The sequence below is a fragment of the Myxine glutinosa genome, chromosome 7, assembly GCF_964187855.1.
Source record: "Myxine glutinosa chromosome 7, kmMyxGlut1.1, whole genome shotgun sequence".
NCBI lineage: Eukaryota > Metazoa > Chordata > Myxini > Myxiniformes > Myxinidae > Myxine > Myxine glutinosa.
Genome location: NC_136267.1, coordinates 50,023,268 through 50,043,364, shown reverse-complemented (window position 1 = coordinate 50,043,364; position 20,097 = coordinate 50,023,268). Strand labels below are relative to the sequence as shown.

Genomic DNA, 20,097 nt, shown 5'->3' with positions numbered 1-20,097 from the left:
GAAACGCAGATTTCCACTCAAAAGCCACATTACACACACACCAAATTAACATCTGGATGCGGTGAGAATGGTTGAAGCGAAGTGAAAAACCTGGAGCGATGCGCAAAGCGCGCGAGTCAAAATGGCCGACGGCCCGTTCTCGAGGCGCAACGGCACTACGATGATTCTCCTCGGAATCAACCGCAAAACCTGACACGCAGGTTGATCTGTCACAGCGATAACAACTCTGTCGCAGGAATCCCTTTCCCGGGAAACCCAAAGTTCACTCGTGACCCTCGTTCGCCAATCATTCGCTCCAGACCTCGAAGCAGCTCGGCTTCTTGTCCGACTCCCTCACTCCGCCTTTTCCTCCTCCTCTTCCTCTTCGTCGTCATCCCGTTCCGGTTTCATTTAAAACATTAACTTTTTTACCTTTTGAAAATAGTAATCTCTATCCCTTAAAGGACAACAATAATAGTACATGGAATCAAAAATGTTTACAGTGGATGAAAACCACAACAACGGAAGTGACGAATCCATAACACTTCCCCCCCCCTCAAGAAAGTTTGAACATAGTGAAAAACTTTCTTTGCAAGCAAAAACTCTTTTAACAAACAAAAGTAAAACTCACACCCAAATGATCAATTCACGTGAGTAACAATAATTAATATTCCCCAAAATAAAGCAACAAAACTTCCAAACCACCTACAGGAATTTCCAAAGTTAGTTCACTCTGGACAAAGCATCAGCAACGACATTGTCCCTGCCCTTTACATGCTCAATTTCCAAGTTGAACTCCTGCAAAGCCAAACTCCATCTCATCAACCTCTGGTTTTTATTTTTCATTTTTTGAATGAAGGTTAAGGGGTTGTGATCAGTGAAGACTTTTATAGGAAAGGTAGTAGTTCCTAGATACACCTCATAATGCTGAAGCGCTAGCAGGAGAGCAAGGGTCTTTTTTTCCATGGTGGTGTTTGTCAAACACCTGGTGTTTGCCTGGTGTTTGTCAAACTTTTTGGAATAGTAGCACACCGGGTGATCCACTCCATCCTCATCTTCCTGTAATAGAACTGCCACAGCCCCCACATCACTTGCATCAATGGCCAACTTGAAAAGTGCTTGCAAATCCAGGGCTGCTAGGACAGGAGAGCTCATTAATATTGCTTTGACGTGGGCAAAGGCAGCCTGACATTTGTCATCCCAAACAAACTTGGTCTCTTTCCTCAGCAAATTCGTTAAAGGGGCTACCACATCAGAAAAATTCCTGCAGAACCGCCGGTACCAACCAACCATACCCAAGAATCTCATAAGCTCCTTATTCCCTTTTGGAACTTGGAAGCGATCAATGGCTTCTATCTTAGCTGTCACCGGTTGCACCTGACCCTGACCTACTACATGGCCTAGGAACACCACCTGTGCCTTTACAAACTCACTCTTAGATAAGTTGATGGTCAACCCTGCCTCAGTCAGTTTCTTGAAAAATGCCTGAATTTGTTTAATATGATCTTCCATGGTCATAGTGTGGATGATGACATCATCCCGATAAGCCTCCACCCCCTCAAGGTCTGCAATAAGCTTATTAATCATCCGTTGAAATGTAGCAGGCCCGTTTTTCAATCCAAAGGGAAGAACCTTGTAATGATACAACCCATTTGGTGTGACTAAAGCCGAGATTTCCTTGGCTCTATCAGCAAGAGGAATCTGCCAATACCCTTTCAGCAAGTCAAACTTAGTTACAAATTTAGCTGGGCCTATTCTATCAATACAGTCATCAATCCTCGGGATGGGATATGAGTCGGTCTTGGTCACTGCATTAACCCATTTTAAATCCGTACAACAGCGAAAACTGCCATCGGGTTTTGGAACCAACACACATGGTGAGCTCCATTCACTGCTGCTTGGTTCGATGATGTCATTCTCCAACATATACTGAACCTCCTTCCGAAGATACTCCATCTTCACAGGGTTCATCCGATAGGGGTGTTGCTTCACAGGAGTGGCTTCCCCCACCTCAATATCATGATATACCAAGTCAGTACGACCAGGTACATCTGTGAACAAATGTGCAAACTCAAAAATTAGGCTGGATAGTTGTCCTTGTTGTTCCCTCGTCAATGACCTAATTTCTCATCTAAATGACTCAACACTTCCGAGTTCGTCAATCTGGGACAAGCCTGGTCATCAAAGTTATCAAACTTCACACCGGACTCAACCTCTGGATTCTCTTGCACCCCGACTGCAGGTGAGACGGGAACCATTTTTTTCACAGGCTTCCTCTCATGATATTTCTTCAGTTGGTTGACATGACACAGCTGCCGCTTTTTCCGGCGGTCGGGAGTTGTCACCACGTAATCTGTTTCATTAACCCTCCTTTTGATTGCATAGGGACCAAAATACCTAGCCTGTAGTGGCTGACCTGGAACAGGAAGCAACACTAACACTCGGTCCTCAGGACTGAAATTTCTTATCTGAGATTTCTTGTCATGTCTCACTTTCATTTTATCCTCTGTCACTTTCAAGTTTCTTCTCGCAACTTCACAAGCCTTTGCCAATCTGTGCCTAACCGTTGACACATACTCCACTACTGTTGACTGTGACTCCTCCTGTAGCCACTGTTCTTTCACCAATTTCAACGGTCCTCGCACTGCGTGTCCAAACACAAGTTCAAAAGGACTGAACCCCAATGACTCCTGAACAGATTCCCTCGTAGCAAATAACAATAAGGGTATTCCCTCATCCCAATCCTTGTCACATTCAAAACAATATGTTCTGATCATATTCTTCAATGTCTGGTGAAACCTTTCCAAGGCCCCTTGGCTCTCGGGATGGTAAGTACTTGATCTTACTTGCTCCACTCCCAACAGGTGTACCACTTGCTGAAAAAGTGTTGACATGAAATTGGAACCCTGATCAGACTGGATGACCTTAGGTAGGCCAACCAAAGTGGAAAATTTAATCAAGGCCTTCGCAATAACTGCCGCAGTAATTTTTCTAAGAGGCACTGCCTCTGGGAACCTTGTGGAAGTGCACATGATGGTCAACAAATACTGATGTCCAGCCTTAGTTTTAGGTAAAGGGCCTACACAGTCAATAATGACTCGGCTGAATGGCTCTTCAAAAGCTGGAATGGGTTTTAAAGGTGCAGATGGGACTTTCTGATTAGGTTTTCCCACCAGCTGGCAAGAGTGGCAAGATTTACAGAACTCCGCCACATCACGTCGCAATCCTGGCCAGAAAAAATGTATCAATATTCTGTCACAGGTCTTGTTCACTCCAAGGTGCCCGGCCAAAGGTGTCTCATGCACCAAACTCAATATCTCCTTCCGGTCCGGCGGTGGCACCACAATTTGGTAATTAACTTTCCACTCATCGTTTGCTGGCACCTCCGGTAGTCTCCATTTTCTCATGAGTATTTCCCCTTTCATGAAGTAACCAACAGGTATCTTCATAGCCTCTTCCTCTGTAATGGCTTTATCAATCAAACTCCGGAGCTCCGAATCTCCGTGTTGTTCTTCCACAAGTCTCTTTCGGACCAGCACCGTTTGCTCAACCTCGCTCCCAGATGTCTCCGACGGACACTCCATTTCCTCTTTGGTTCCAGATGCCACCTTTCCTTAAGTTCCTTGATGTCACTCCCTTTCCTATTACCTCTTTCAGAATTTTCCTCCAATACCTCTAAGGAACCCAAATCCACATCGTCTTCCTTCTCTTTCTCTTCAGAGTGCTTCCTACCTGCTTCCTACCTATAGCCTCCATTTGTGCTTCAACTTTTGCCCCATTTTGTTTCTGTTGAATCTTTGACCAATTTTATTCTGCTCTTCCACGAGTCTCCATACCTCCATAAAATATTATTATGGCCCAATCCTGGAGTCCATCTTGGATCAGTTATTATAAGATAATCAATTGTATTTACATGAACATGAAAACCCAAACTACAACATTGTGAAGTTGCAACCCCAGATCATAAACTTGCAAATCGTATATTATTTAGTTGTGGAAAGGTTATGAATATTGCAAATAATTATTTTGTCATCAGGTTAACACCAAAATGCCAACAAATAATTTTACCTGTGCCTGGCGGGCCTTGAATGAGGGCAATCTCCTGAGTTAGAGCAGCTTGCAGCGCTTTCATTTGTGAAGAGTCCAGACACAGCTTTTCCTCTGATGGCCAAGTTGCTGAGTCCAATGCTTTTACCATTGTTTTTGAAAGTGGCAAAGATTTATTTCCAAGCAGTGGAGAAAAATCCAACTCTTGGTGCTGTGCAAGGTATAAGGGTGGCCGAATGTCTGTGGAGCAGTCCACAATGTAGGACTTGAAAGGCAGTGACTCAGAACGGGTCTCCTGAAGGCCCTCCAAGACATAGCGGTATGCCTCAAAGAAAGATGGCGACTCAACCATGAGGAAAACTGCTCGAGTTAGGTGCATTCTTGACAGTTCCTGCAAAGCGTCAGGAAAAAACTTGATTGTCACTTTCCCTTCTTTCAATTTAGAGGTATCTCTTTCTGCGACTATGCCAAAAATTGCACTTTTAAATTCATCCTGTGACAAGGATACCAGGTTACCGAAGATTAAACGCTTGGAGCTGTCCCAACATACATGTCTAAGGGAGCAGGTTTCAAATTGCACATTGTGAACTCGCCCCACTTTGGTGATGTCACAATAAGTGATCTGAACATTTTTGTACACGTACATGCTTTGCTGACGTTGTCTCTCATTATTCTGCAGTTCTCTAATGCCCTCACGAAGAGGTTGTACTAGGTCCTCTCGTAACAGACGAAATTGCACATCCAGGTAAGTCTCTGCATCTGGATAGCATCCTTCTTCCACATTTTTTCTGAGAAACGACTTTGTATTGTATTGAAGGTCTTCAGTGGAAGGCACAACTGAAAGATGTCTAAAGTTATCTGGTGGTAATTTAGACTTGTACATATTTTGTTGCCGACCCTTCCTCATCTGAAACAGAGCAGTGACAAGTTTCTCTGAAAGATCTCTGGCCAAAGATATTGTTTCTGATGGGATCGGCTCACCAACAGCTTTCAAACTGCGCAATACAGATTCAGCTGAAGTGAGTAGCAAAGAAACTTCGGTAGCTGAAGCCTGAGGGAGAGCAGTGAACACAGCATGCCCCAGAAGCAGTGATGAATGCAGCATTTCAAGAAGACCCCCTGACATTTGTTCAATCGATGAGAGGCACCCAACTTTGGCTAAACTAGTTGGAAGGTAGCGGCGGAAAAATGTCGAAGATCGAATCATAATGAGGACTTTTTTCCACTCTTCAGAGCTCTTTGTTGTACAGGCATGACCCAGTGAAAGGCACAAGATTGTCACCATTTCCTCATCCATGTCCATCCCGGGCGTTAACAGTTCTCCAAGTTGAGGTATGAATTTCACTAAAGTCTTCTGAACTTCTGAAGCATTCGTCTTCTGCAGCCCCTTGAGATAATTAAGGTTCAGTGATTGATCCTGGTTTTTCATTGTTGCACGACTTTGAGAATGACTTCTCCCTCTTTGGTAAGGCCTTGAAGCATTCGGTCTTCTCCAGTCTACTGCATCTGTTAAACAGGAAAATAAGAGTTGAAAAAGTAAAATCACATTATACAGAAATATAAAATGGACAAGCATTTATACTTTTTCTACTGAGACAACAAATCATTCATACTGCGTACAAGAGAAAAATTCACTCGGAGACCGAGGAATCTTATAAGCTCAAGAAAAAAATAAAAATAATTACTTCTACGAGCAAAATGCAAAGGAAGAAAAAAAAATCAAACTTTAACTTCAGGCCAATGGCCAAATTGAGGCCATGTCACTCAGTACTATTACAAAAAGTGCTTTTAATACATAGAAGATGTGCATAACCTTCATGATCATATTTCCTTTTTGAATGGAAATACTGTATTACATTATCGGGCCATGCAACGCAAGTGTTATATGGGCAGCAGGTGATAGTTTGTTTTGTCGTCCGTTATCAGTTTAATCTATAGTTTCCTCTCAGCCTGCAAGAAATATGAAAATGAATTTGGTGGGAGCATTTGAACATGCATTCGCATATCCGCTCCCTATGGGTGGTTCAAACTTGTCATTGCTTGGGCCGACACATTGACTGGCGTGTGGGTTTGAACAGAAACTGTGCGTAGATCACAGGGAGAGACCATTCAAGAGAAATGCCGAGTGACAGTTGGCAGTTGATTTTGAGAGATTTGGGAAGAGTAGCAGTTCAATATTCTGGGAGATTTCATGAAGATATATTTAACAGTGAGGGAGGTGCAACAGTAGAACAGTAGAAAAAAAGAGAACCATGACAATTACAACTACATATGGGCAGGGTACAGCCAGAAGTGGAGGTCGGTTTCTAAGGTTTGGGACATGGAATGTAGGGACAATGACAGGGAGATCAGGAAAAGTGGTGGAAGTATTGTTCAGAAGAAGAGTGGACATATGTTGTGTGCAAGAGACGAGATGGAAGGGAAGTGGTGTGAGAATGGTGAAGGGTAGGCAGGGACAGAAATACAAGTTTGTGTGGCAAGGTGCCTGGAGGGCGTGAATGGTGTTGGTGTCCTGTTTTCTGAGGAGTTTGTAGACAGTGTGGTGAGTGTGACTAGAGTGAGTGATAGGTTGATGATGGTGAAAATGATGATTGGAAAGCTCTTGGTGAACGTCATCTCTGCAGGTTGGTCGGAGTGATGAAGAGAAGGACAAGTTCTGGTGTGTGATAGAGAAGCTGATGGAAAACGTGAAAGATGACGAAGTTGTTGTGGTATGAGGAGACCTAAATGGACATGTGGGAAGGAGTATGGATGGTTTTGAGGGAGTTCATGGGGGTTACGGATATGGTGTGAGAAATGGAGAAGGTGAAAGGATTTTGGAGTTTGCTGACGGAGCTTATTTGTTGATTTGTAATACTCAGTTCCAGAAAGAGGATAATAAGCTTGTTACATACACGTCAGGTGGGTCGACGACAACCGTTGACTACCTGATGGTGCGTAGGCGAGATAGGGGGCACCTCCGGGACACAAAGGTGATCCCGGGGGAGGAGGCTGTTTTGGTTGTCTGCGACATAAGAGTGGAACGTGCGAGGAGAGCTCGGCGCGTGAAGTACCAACCGAGAATGAAGGTGTGGAGGTTGAAAGAGGTGACAGTAAGGGAGGCATTAAAAGAGAGGCTGGGTCGGGTAGAGGATGATGTGGTTGAGCTTGAAAGTGGTTGGATGTCAATGAAAGCTAGTCTGTTGGGAGCGGTTGGTGAGGTATGTGGATGGACAAAAGGACCACCGAGGTACTCGGAAACATGGTGGTGGGATGACGAAGTTGGAAAGAGGATTGACGAGAAGAGGAAGAAGTTCAAGGAGTGGCAGAAGGCGGAGGGTAAGGGAGCAGAAACAGCAGAGCATGACAGTTATAAGGCAGCCAAGAAGGCTGCAAAGAAAGAGGTAGAAAAGGCGCAGGAGGCATGTAGCAAAATGTTCGGAGAATGCTTGGATTCGGAAGAGGGTCAGAGAGCAGTATTCAGGATTGCAAAGCAGATAGCGAAAGAGAGGTGTGATGTGATGGGGTGAGTTGCTTGAAGGATGAAGTGGGACAAATCGTTGTGGACCCAGATGGAATTAAAGGAAGATGGAAAAGATATATGGAAATGCTGTTGAATACAGAGAATGAATGGGATGGCAACATAGAGAGTAACCCAGTTTTAGGACCGGCAGAGAAGATAACTGAGAAGGAAGTTGAGGAAGCGATAAAAGCAATGAAGAGTAGAAAAGTGGGAGGGCCGACGGGAGTTGTGGGAGATATGTTGAAGGCAGCAGGAAGTTGGGGTGTGAAGAGAATGACAGAGATCTGTAATCTGGTGGTGAAAGAAGGCCGCATTCCATTGGATTGGGACTGAGTACCCTCTATACAAGGGGAAAGGTGACCCCCTGGAGAGTGGCTCGTACCGAGCTATGAAGTTATTGGAGCATGGAATGAAGGTATGGGAAAGGGTGTTGGAGAGGAGGATAAGGAAGAAAGTGAAGATCGACAAAATGCAGTTTGGATTTTTGCCAGGAAGAGGAACGACAGACGCACTTTTTATTGTGAGGCAGTTGCAGGAGAAGTACATGGAGAAGAGGAAGAAGTTGTTTCTTGGGTTTGTTGATCTGGAGAAAGCATTCGATAGTGTTCCACGCAAAGTATTGACGTGGGCATTGAGGAAGTTAGGAGTGGAGGAATGGTTGATCAGAGTAGTGATGGCAATGTACAAAAGAGCGCGCACAGCTGTAAGGACAAAGGACGGGAACAGTGGTGAGTTTGAGGTGAAGGTGGGAGTGCATCAGGGGTCGGTACTACGTCCACTACTATTTGTAGCTGTGATGGAGGTGCTGGCTCAGAACGTAAAGGAGGGTTTACCGTGGGAGTTGTTGTATGCAGATGATCTGGTGTTGATTGCGGAAAGTATGGATGGACTGAAGGAAAAGATTAACAAGTGGAAGGAATGTATGGAGACAAAAGGTCTGAAGGTGAATATCGGAAAGACGAAGATGACGGCAAGTGGTAAAGCATGTGGTGAGGTGGAAAGAACTGGGAAGTGGCCCTGTGCTGTGTGCAGGAAGGGTGTCGGAGTGAACTCCATTCAATGTACAATGTGCGCTGAGTGGGTTCATCAAAAATGTAGTGGTCTGAGAGGGTCATTAACCAGTGTGGCAGCTACATTCAAATGTCAGGTGTGCACAGAGGGAGCTGCAGATGGAGGAAATGTTGAGTTGGATCTTGGAGATGGTGTGAATCTGGAAGGTGTGAAAACATTTTGCTACCTCGGAGACATGCTGAATGGAGAAGGTGGATCAGACTCGGCAACGGTTGCTGGAGTGAGATGTGCATGGAAGAAGTTTCGGGAACTGAGTGGCGTGCTGATGAGGAGGGGAGTGTCGTTGAAGCTGAAGGGAAAGGTGTATGCTGCATGTGTGAGAAGTGTTATGATTTATGGGAGTGAGACATGGGTAATGAACGTAGAGCAGCAACTAAGGCTGGAAAGGGTGGAAATGCGAATGTTTCGGTGGATGTGCGGAGTATCGTTGAGAGAGAGAGGAAGACAAATGATGAATTGCGAAAGATGATGGGAATAGAGCCTGTGATTGATGCTGTGAAGAGGAACAGGTTGAGATGGTTTGGTCATGTGTTGAGGAAGGATGAAAGTGACTGGTTGAGAAGAGTGATGGAAATGAATGTACAAGGAAGTAGAGGACGGGGAAGACCATGAAAGACTTGGCTAAAGATGGTGGAAGAAGAAATGCGGGCAAGGGGGTTAACAAGGAGAGATGCAGAAAATAGGGCAAGATGGAGAAGATTGTCATGGGGACCGCAAGGCTATCCCCTGCTCTAGCAGGGAAAATGGCCTTAAAATGCACAGAGATTTAGGAAACGATGTTGGAAATACACAACCTTGTCCCAAAAAACCACAAAGGATGATTTAAAGAAAGGATCGCTCAGAAGTGAGGTGTTAAAAGACCAATACAAGGTGCGGCGTTTGAAACGAGGAAAAGAAAAGCACAGTTTTACCAAAGAATGATCAGAGAAGCCTGAAGGGACAATAGCCGTATATGTCACAAGGTTGACAGCAGAGTTAGGAATATAAAATTTATCAAGACGAGCAAGTGAAAGATGATTTAGTAAAACCCGACACCAGCTAAATTGCTGCAGGTTTGGGTGTTGTTGCCGCCATACATCGTTGAGGTCATGCCGTGAAATTATATTGGAAAGAGGCCTACTTGAAGCTGGATGTGGCTCTGCACTGTTCCGATCTAAAGTTGGGTTTAAAGTACAGTTAAAGTCAACCCCTAAGCACAACAACGTATCAGAAGAGAGGTTTCTCAGGAAATTTAAAGACTGATTTTAAAAAGTTCCTCTATCTGTGCTATCGCTTGGAGCATAGAGGTTAACAAACATAAATCGTTGCTGATTGTATTCAAACTCTACAGAGGCTCGATAGCCTGGTACGATTTCCTTAAAGATCGGGGGGGGGGGGGGGGGGGAGACAGACAAACATGTACTGACAAAAAAAGCAATACCCGCACTCACAGAATCTGTATTACTAAAAAACCAAGTGCCAATCAGCTGTTGTTGCCAATCAGCCATGCTGTCTGCAGTGGCACGAGTTTCTTGCAATAAAGGTACATCAATATTTTCCCTCCTGGCTAATTGCACAGTCTGGGCCCTACTGTCTGGTCTGGACTGTGCCCACCATTAATGTTCAAGCTTGCTATGTTCATAAAAACATCGGCAGCAACACAGCCATTACAGGTTTAATTCTTTCCTTGCTGTGACAAGGTACCTCTTCAGTCTTTTCAGTGATTGATCAGAAATATGAAGGGCCGCAGATTGTTGTACAACTTCATGAGCTCCACTAATGAAAGTGTGAGTAGAGGAGAGATAGAGAGAGAGAGAGAGAGAAGAGAGAGAGAGAGAGAGAGAGAGAGAGAGAGAGATAGAGAGAGAGAGAGATAGGGAGAGATAGAGAGAGAGATAGGGAGAGAGAGATAGGGAGAGAGAGAGAGAGAGAGATAGAGAGAGAGATAGGGAGAGAGATAGGGAGAGAGAGAGAGAGATAGGGAGAGAGAGAAAGAGAGAGAGATAGAGAGAGAGATAGGGAGAGAGAGAGATAGGGAGAGAGAGAGAGAGAGAGATAGGGAGAGAAAGATAGGGAGAGAGAGAGAGATAGAGAGACAGAGAGACAGAGAGAGAGATAGAGAGATAGAGAGACAGAGAGAGAGAAAGAGAGAGAGAGGACAGTCAGACAGACAGACAGAGAGAGATAGAGAGACAGAGAGACAGAGGGAGAGAGAGGAGAGATAGAGAGATAGAGAGACAGAGAGAGAGAGAGAGAGAGAGAGACAGAGAGATAGAGAGAGAGAGAGAGAGAGAGAGAGAGAGAGAGAGAGAGAGAGAGGACAGTCAGACAGACAGACAGAGAGAGATAGAGAGACAGAGAGACAGAGGGAGAGAGAGGAGAGAGAGAGAGAGAGAGACAGAGAGAGATAGGGAGAGAGAGAGAGAGAGAGAGATAGAGAGAGGTAGAGAGAGAGAGAGACAGAGAGAGAGATAGGGAGAGACTTTGAGTCTTTTTATTATAAAAATATAAAAAGTAACAATATACGTGTTTTACAATCAAATCAATACTGCCAACAAAAAGAAGAACCACCAAAAGATCATCAAATAAGAAACATAATCAGTATCTCATAACAGTATTTTCAATTCGTTTTCTTCAACTCCACAAAAACCACCGACACACCAAGTATCAATAAAGTTTTGAAGATTTCCGGTCACGTTGGAAAAGGTAAACTCAAGTTTCAATCTTGCTGAGACCAATGCATTAAAAGACAACATGATATTGCAGTGCTCTGTCGGTTTGCCAGATAGTTTATCTTTTCTTGTTAAATAAACAGCAAGTTTCGCAGTTGCTATTAGGAAACTAAACAGTTTAGATACAGGATCTTGTTTAGGGGCAAAACAAAAGATGAAATTTCTCAAAGAAAAAGTAATATGCATTTTGTGTGCAATATAATTCAACCAATGAAACAAAGGAAATAATCGTACACAGTCTATGAATGCATGAAACAAATCTTCATTGACTGCACAGAAGGGACAACAAACAGATACAGGAGAAAAATGTCTAATAAACATGTTGGAGGGAACAATCCAGTGGGCCAAACGCCACTGGAGATCACCTGTTCTTTTGGATGTGGGCTCACTGTACATGGCTTCCCAGATAGGTTCGGAGGGGGGTCCTCCGGGTAACAATCCTTTCCATCGGGTAACTCCATTTAGCGACGGGTTCCCATTTAACAGCTTGAGGCACATCTTGTAGATGCCCTTGCTGTCCATTGTCTGGAAAAGCTTTGACCCATCGCTAACAGGGGGCAAATCGTTTTGAATGGCTTCAACAATTAATTTAGGCACTGTCGGCTCATTTGGATCTTCTTCTGTACCTCGAGTCCAAGTTAGGCCAAGTTGCCGTCCCAACTGAATCATTTTCCTCAAAATTTTTGCAATCATCCTATGGGACCAAATCCCTGTCAGGTCGGCGATTTCACTTACGGATTTCCAACCATACCCTGAGTCATGTCGGAGATGCCGCACCTTCACAATACCAGCTGCTATAAAGTGTTGGCAAAAATCTCGACTCTTTGGAATGTCGGGAAAGAGAGGGTTATAGAACAAAGGCTCGTGTGCCAGCATTTTCGTTACATATGTGTCCGCCTGACGACTCACAGAAAGGCTCTGCCAGGCATTTAAGAGGCTTTGGTAAAAAGCAGGGAGAACCGATATGTCGACATGCTGGAGGTTCATTTGAAAGAGTTCAAACCCGTACCCGAGCCTACCCGCTCGCTGCAGTACAAGGCGTGCAGGGAGCCGGCCTGGCAGATGTTCCATGTAGAGGAGACGTTGAATGGACCGCAGCCGGAAGGCCATTAGGCGGGCTTTGATGTCGACGAGGTTGTGGCCACCCTCAGCCGAGGGGCGACATATCACATCGGGTCGTAGCCAGTGGTAGCCTCCCCAGAAGAAGTCCACCAGTTTGCCCTGGAGTGCTTTGAGTAGGGCCTCCGGCGGTTGCAGGCAGATGAACTTATGCCACAACATTGTGGCAACTAAGTTGTTGATCACTAGCACACGGCCCTTGAAGGACAAATGAGGTAAAACCCTTTTCCATCGGTTCAATCTTTCTCCCACTTGCTCAATTACCCCGTCCCAATTTCTTTGAGCATACTGTGGGGAACCAAGGAATATGCCCAAGTACTTAATTCCCTCACTTCCCCACAGCAACCCTGCGGGGAGGGATGGGGGCGGCTGTGGTACAGGCTGAAGAAGGTTGCGATAAAGGGAGGGTATCCATAACGTCTTGCTCTTGTTCCAATTGATTTTTAAAGAGGAGGCAGCGTGAAACTTTGACAGGCACTCAACAACGATATCGATATCATCCTTATCTTTTACAAAGATGCAGACGTCATCCGCATAAGCACATAGGGTTAGCGGTGCACTCATGGGAGTGAGTGCTATTCCAGAAATCTTCTTTCTCAGTAGATTGAGAAGAGGCTCTAAAGAAAGAGCAAACAATAAACCAGAGACTGGGCACCCTTGCCGGACCCCTCTCCGAACCTTGATGGGGGGAGCCAGCACATTATTAATCTTAATTAAACTAAATACATCCGTGTATAGCAAGGAAATGTAGGAACGAAAGTTTGCTCCGAGGCCGCATGCCTGTAACACATGATGCATAAACTTATGGTCGATACTGTCAAATGCCTTTTCAAGATCAAGCGACATCATTCCAAAGTCTTCTTTAACACGGTTACCATCAATGAGATCTCTAATTAAAGAAATATTATCATGGATGGATCTTCCAGGAACACAGTAACTCTGTTCTGGCAGTACTAGATCACCGATAACCTTTTTTAGTCGATTAGCTAGTACTTTTGAAAAAAGCTTGTAGTCTGTGCACAGCAGGGAGATCGGTCGCCAGTTCACCAAAAGTCGGGGATCTTCAGTTTTCGGGAGCAAGCACACTACGGCTCTTCTTAGACTCAGCGGCATTATACCAGTCTGTATAGAAGTGTCCAAAACATTCAGCAACTCAGGGCCTAAAAGGTCCCAAAATGTCAGAAAGAATTCGGGAGGTAGACCGTCAATACCCGGAGCTTTCCCTGAATCCATGGCAGCAAGAGCACAGGTTAGCTCAAGGAGGGTGATTGGTAGGTCAAGCTCCAACCGTTGAGCCTCAGTTAGGGAGGGGAGGTGAGAGGTTAAATCCATCATTGTATCATTACAAACAGTCTGCTCCTCAAAAAGTTTTGTAAAGAATTCAATAATGTTTATTCTAACATCATCTTCGTTGACAACAACGTTGCCTCTTGAGTCCAAAACAGAAGAGATTAGCCGTGATGGCTTGCTTAAGGATTCTAAATGAAAGAAAGACTTGTTTGGGGTGTCTGATAACTTTACATTCTGTATTCTAAGTCTAATTAATGTTCCGGCTGCTTTCTCTTGAACTAACTCCCTTAAAAGAGCTTTCTTTACAAGCAATAACCGGTAATTGGCGTCATTGTTTTCATGAGCCAATTTATTCTCCAAATGTAGAATATCCAATTCCAACCGGGCCATTGTAATGTGCTTGTCGTTTGTGCTGTGTGATTGGAAACATTGACAAAAAACCCGAATTTGAGATTTCATGTTATCCCACCATATGCTGGATGAAGAAAAGGAAGATTTCTTTGCTACTAGACTTGCCCAGAAAACACGAAAGGCTTCCTTAAACATACCATCTTCTAGAAGTCTAACATTAAACTTCCAATAAGCGCTCCTACTTGCGGGTTGAGGAAAGGAAAGGTTTAGGGTTACCATATGATGGTCTGAAAACACGGAAGGAAAAATATTTGAAGAAACCGCAGTATTTTTAAAGGGTACGTTGATGTACCATCTGTCAAGCCTTGCCAAGGATACTCGACTATTGGCGCATCGACACCAGGTGTACTGGGATGTGCTTGGGTGGTGCAACCGCCAAACATCAACGAGGCCCATTGTGCTAAAAAAATTGGATAAGTGTACATGGGACTCAGGATGGGGTTCGGCAGAATTTCTGTCAACCGATGGGTCGAAGGTGCAATTGAAATCACCTCCGACACACACACAATGATCAAAATCAACTGATCTTAAGTGATTTATCATTGCGGTGAAGAAGGACTTACGCTCTACGCTATCACTTGGCGCATACACATTAAAAATAGTGTAATGGAAGTTATGGCTTACTAGTTTGAGAGAGCTAAGCCGACCATTTATTACCTCCTGAAAATGGCATGACTGACACACGAGGCCTGGCTTCAGCAAGAAGCCGATTCCAGCAGATGAAGCTGATAAATTGCTGAAATAGCATTGGCTCTTAAAAAGTTGATGCCAGTTATGTTCCACATTTGGTGTGATGTGAGTTTCTTGAAGTAAGATCAAATCCACCTTTTTCCGTTGAAATATGTTTTTTACTTGGACCTGGCGGAGGTGTCTAGCACCACTACCGTTAATATTTAAGGTTGCGAGTTTTATAGTTTTCATCCTGTATTGATGAAATCAGCCTGTGGCTGGGAACACTCTACACCTGCACGTGTGATGAATTTTCTTAACCTGTGGTATTGTGACTTATTCAGGTCGAATTGTTCAGGCGTTTTAATTATGGATTTTGCAGTGTGGATGAATGCAGCCAAATCGTCAAAATGGTCTTTAATGACTATGTTACGCTGTCTGTACGTTTCGGCTAGAAACGACACGATGTGTTGGGGGGGTATCTGTGACTGAGATGCTGATGACTGTGACAGCTCAGTCACTTCCACCTCGTCCTCAGACTCTGACAGGTCTGATAATGTCCCACCTGGATCTTGGGCCTTACTTGCAGCTCTCACAAGCTCCTCTGGAGGCATCTCCTGAGATTTCGTTGGGTACTCTGGTGCACACTCACGAGCAGACTGGTGCTTACTTTCTTTATGTGTGCTTTGGCAAATGGCTGCAGATCTCTGCGTAGCCGGGGTTACGATTTCTGTTTGTGAGACAGAGCAATTTGTTTGGTCACCAGTCCGCTCAGCTACTGGAGGGGGGACCGGTGGGGCTTTGCGTTCAGGCTCAGAAATGGCCGCATTGTTCGGATCAATGTCGGCTTTATTCTCAGAGCTTGGGAAATCAGTAACATCTTCTTTACCACTTTGGCGTTCGATATTTTCGTTTGCTGTAAACGTTTTGCCCTCTTTTGCAGAGACAGTGTCTCTGCCCAAGACAGCCTTCTTTATCGCACCATCGGGGCTATTTGTTAGTGGTGCTTTCCGTTTTTTGGTCAGTATGACAAGTTCTTCATTCATGGGTTCGTCAGCAGTACTAGCATCACCAAGTGCCATCTCACTGGGTTTGGGTAGCACCGGGGCGTCGGGAAGCACGGTCGGGGCGTCGGGAAGGACGGTCGGGGCGTCGGGAAGCACAGTCGTGGCGTCGGGAAGCACAGTCGGGGCTTCGGGAAGCACGGTTGGGGCTTCGGGTAGCACGGTTGGGGCTTCAGGTGGCACGGTTGGGGCTTCGGGAAGCGTAGTCGGGACCTCGGGAAGCACAGTTGGGACATCAGGAAGCACAGTCGGGGCGTCGGGAAGCACGGTCGGGGCTTCAGGTAGCACGGTTTGAGCGCCAGGAAGCACGGTTTGAGCGTCGGGGAGCACGGTTTGAGCGTCGGGGAGCACGGTCGAGGCGTGAGGAAGCACGGTCGAGGCGTGAGGAAGCACGGTCGAGGCATGAGGAAGCACGGTCGGGGCGTTTTCTTTTTTACAGCCCACATTGGTGTGTCCCAATTTGCCGCACTTCGTACAAGATGCTTTGGGACAAAACCTTTTAACGTGTCCGAAGGCTCCACAAAGGAAGCACGTTAAGGTGCCTGACGAAGCGTACATTTGATATTGACGATCATTTACCGAAATTTTAAACGAGATGTTTAGTCCTGTATCGTCGCCGCGATCAGGAAGCACCATGAATACTTGTCTCCGGAAACTCATAACATGTTTCACTCGTTCATCCCGACATCCCAGGGGAATCATCGAGATTCGGGAAACAACAGTTCCATACCGGGTCAGAACAGCCATTAATTTATCATCTGTGATAAACGGAGCGACATTTGAAATAATAACTTTAATCGCCGGTGTGTCCATCGGGGAAACCATGACGAACTGCCCACCTTTCAATGACAGACCGGTACTAACAACATCATGCACGAACTTCTCGTCCGACACGAAAACAACAAACTTTTGGTTCATCCGCGACGCGGCGCGGACATTTTCATCGCCGATAACATTCCCTACAGCTAGGATAATGTCCTCGGTAGGAACACCTTCGGGAGGGACACACACGAAAGCATGCTTCCTTGTTAGGGTTTCAAACCCTTCCTGCCGTGCACGAACACTCGCCATAACGGCGATGTCTCACCTTTCCACCTTGACCAGGCGGAAAGGACACAAAATAAATAAAGTCGAAATGAAATAATGAATAATAAAGTTCACACGACGCGAGTAAGGTAAACAGCACCGACGGAGCAGGTAAACTGAACCGAACGGGTCTGCTCTCACCTTTGGGCTCTTCTCTCACTCTCTCTGTCTCAAGGGGGGGAAAGGGATACAGGTGGTAAAGAAGGACACGACAAAAGCGCGATAGGAAAGGAAGGAATGGGGGGGGGGACAACACAACACAAGCACGGAGCTACAGCACACGAACACCAGTGCACGCCATCTTGCCACGCCCAACACACGAACGGCCAGCAGGGGGCGCGAGAGAGATAGGGAGAGAGAGAGAGAGAGAGAGAGAGAGAGAGACTTTGACTTTTAAACTCTTTTTATTATAAAAGTATAAAACAAGAGTACCACCAAAAGCAATTCATCCAGGAAAATCAGTAAAATCATAGCAATCCCGGAAGGAAAAAACAATCGGTGCACTGCAAACCAAGCGACAGAAAAGGTGCAAATACCAAAAAAAAACACGAGGAGAAAATCTAGGCATAATTTCTAAACTAGGCATAATTTTATATGTACAAATTTACAATCGCATCTGCAACCCTGAGGAGAGACTTAAGAAAGAAAGAGTAGGTCAAGACCAGGGGGAGAAAAACGCCGGCAAGGAGAAGCATGGAACAGTGTATAAGAAACACCCGCACTGTATTATACAGAAATTAACAATTTGTTATCTTGGACCTCACAAATCCCTCCAACACACCAGGTCGCAACAAAATTTGCAAGGTCGTTTGCAGTTTGGACACAGCCAAATTCAAGCTTGAGCCTTGCTGACACAAACGAACTAAAAAACACCATAATACTGCATTCCTGCATGGGTCTGCCGCCCAGCTTCGCCTTCCGCGACAGGTATACGGCCAGTTTAGCGGTAGCGGTTAGGAACCCGAATACAATAGATGTGGTTCCCTTTTTGGGAGGAAAGCCAAAGATGTAAGCTTTCAAAGAAAAGGTAACCCGCAATCTATGGGAAATAAAATTTAACCAATGAAACAAAGGAGAAAGTCTTTCACAATTAATGAAAGCATGAAACAAATCTTCCCTCACCGGACAAAACGGGCAACAGCCGGAAATGGGGGGAAAAAACCGAATGACAGCATTGGAAGGAACAATCCAGTGGGCCAAACGCCACTGAAGGTCACCTGTTCTTTTAGAAATAAGTCCAGCATACATTGTATCCCATAAAGGCTCAGAGGGGGGACCGGGAGGCAAGAGTCCTTTCCACCGGGTAACCCCAGCTAGAGGTGGGTCCCCAAGAAGAAGTTTCACACAAGACCTATAAATACTCTTGCTGCTCATAGCATGGAAGGGGGGGTGACCCTGCGCTCATGGGGGGCAGCTCGTTTGGGGTAAAAGCGACACCTAATTTTGGGACTGTGGGCTCACCCTCTGCGTCCTGCGTCCAATGTAGGCCTAGCTGGTGGCCCCTTCGGATCACCGCTCTTAGTATGTTCCCGATTTGCCTCCTGGACCGAACACCTGTTATGTCCGCCAGCTCGTTCGCAGGCTTCCATCCCTGTCCAGAGTCGTGCCGGATATAACACACTTTCAGGATGTTGGCCACTATAAAATGCTGGCAGAAGTCGTGACTCCTCGGGATATCGGGGAAAAGTGGGTTGAAAAATAAAGGCTCGTGTGCATACATGTTCGTGCCATACGAGTCTGTTTGGCGACTTATTGAAACGCCCTGCCAGGCATTCAAGAGGCTCTGATAAAAGACTGGGAGCAGAGATGTATCGACGTGTTGAAGGTTGGTCAGGAAAAGTTCCTGTCCGTATCCGAGCCTCCCAGCTCGTTGAAGAATGGAGCAGGCTAAGGGCTTTCCTGGTAGGTGTTCTGCATAAAGCAAGCGTTGGATGGAGCGGAGCCGGAAGGCCAACAGGCAGCATTTCACATCGACTAGGCCATGACCACCCTCGGCCGGGGGACAACATATGGCGCTGGGTCGAAGCCAGTGGTAGCCTCCCCAAAAAAAATCCACCAGTTTCCTCTGGATAGCTTGGAGCAAAACCTCCGGTGGTTGCAGGCAGATGAACCGGTGCCACAAAAGGGTAGTGACGAGGTTGTTGACAACTAACGCGCGACCCTTATAGGAAAGGTGGGGTAGAGCTCTTTTCCATCGGCTCAAACGCCCATCTACCTGGTCAATGATCCTGTCCCAATTGTTCTGGGCATACTGAGGAGGACCGAGGAAGACGCCCAAATACTTGATGCCATCGTTTGCCCACACTAGCTCTGCAGGAAGGGGAGGTGGTGGTAATAACGGTGGCATAGGTAAGTCATTTGTTGGAAAGGGGATCCACAGAGCCTTGCTTTTCTCCCAATTACACCTTAATGATGAGGCAAGGTTGAAGTCCGACAAACACTTTGCCATGGCGTCACTGTCGCATTTTCTTTTTATAATGACACAAAGGTCGTCGGCATAAGCTGACAGGGTCAAAGGTGGGTGTCTTGGAGAAAGGACAAGTCCAGGGATATCCTTTCTGAGGGCGATTAAGAGGGGCTCCAAGGCGAGGGCAAATAATAGACCTGAAAGTGGACAACCTTGCCTTACCCCTCTCTGAACCTTTATGGGTGGGCAAAATTCGTTGTAAACTTTGATCAAGCTGGAGATGTTTGCATATAACAAAGCTATGTAGGCTCTAAAATTAGTGCCAAGCCCGCAAGCTTGTAACACATGACACAAAAACTCATGATCAATGCTATCAAAGGCCTTTGCAAGGTCAAGAAACACCAATTCAAAATCCTCTTTGACACATTTACCAGTTAACAAATCTCTGACTAGGAATATGTTGTCATAGATGGATCGGCCAGGGATGCCGCAACTTTGATCAGGTGACACCAGGTCCCCAATAACTGTCTTCAACCGGTTCGCAAGGACCTTGGAAAACAGTTTGTAATCCGTGCACAACAAAGAGATCGGACGCCAGTTTGACAGGTGGCGGAGATCGCCAGTCTTGGGTAGCAGGCAGAGTACTGCCCTTCTAAAACTGAGCGGTAATTCCCTGGATAAAAGAGATGCATCCAGAACATTGAGCAGCTTTGGGCCCAAAATGTCCCAGAATGCCGAAAG

The 20,097-nt window shown here is 45.7% G+C and overlaps 1 protein-coding gene across 4 annotated transcripts in view; it reads right to left on the bottom strand.

The window, feature by feature from the left end:
- LOC137431219 (NFX1-type zinc finger-containing protein 1) overlaps positions 1 to 20,097 on the bottom strand; it is a 161,976-nt gene that overhangs the window by 92,953 nt on the left and 48,926 nt on the right. For all 4 annotated transcript variants that reach the window (XM_078781687.1, XM_078781688.1, XM_078781689.1 and 1 more), the window contains one exon: positions 4,048 to 5,532. In XM_078781687.1, coding sequence (XP_078637813.1) covers positions 4,048 to 5,532 — 1,485 coding nt within the window. The remainder of the gene's footprint in view (positions 1 to 4,047; positions 5,533 to 20,097) is intronic.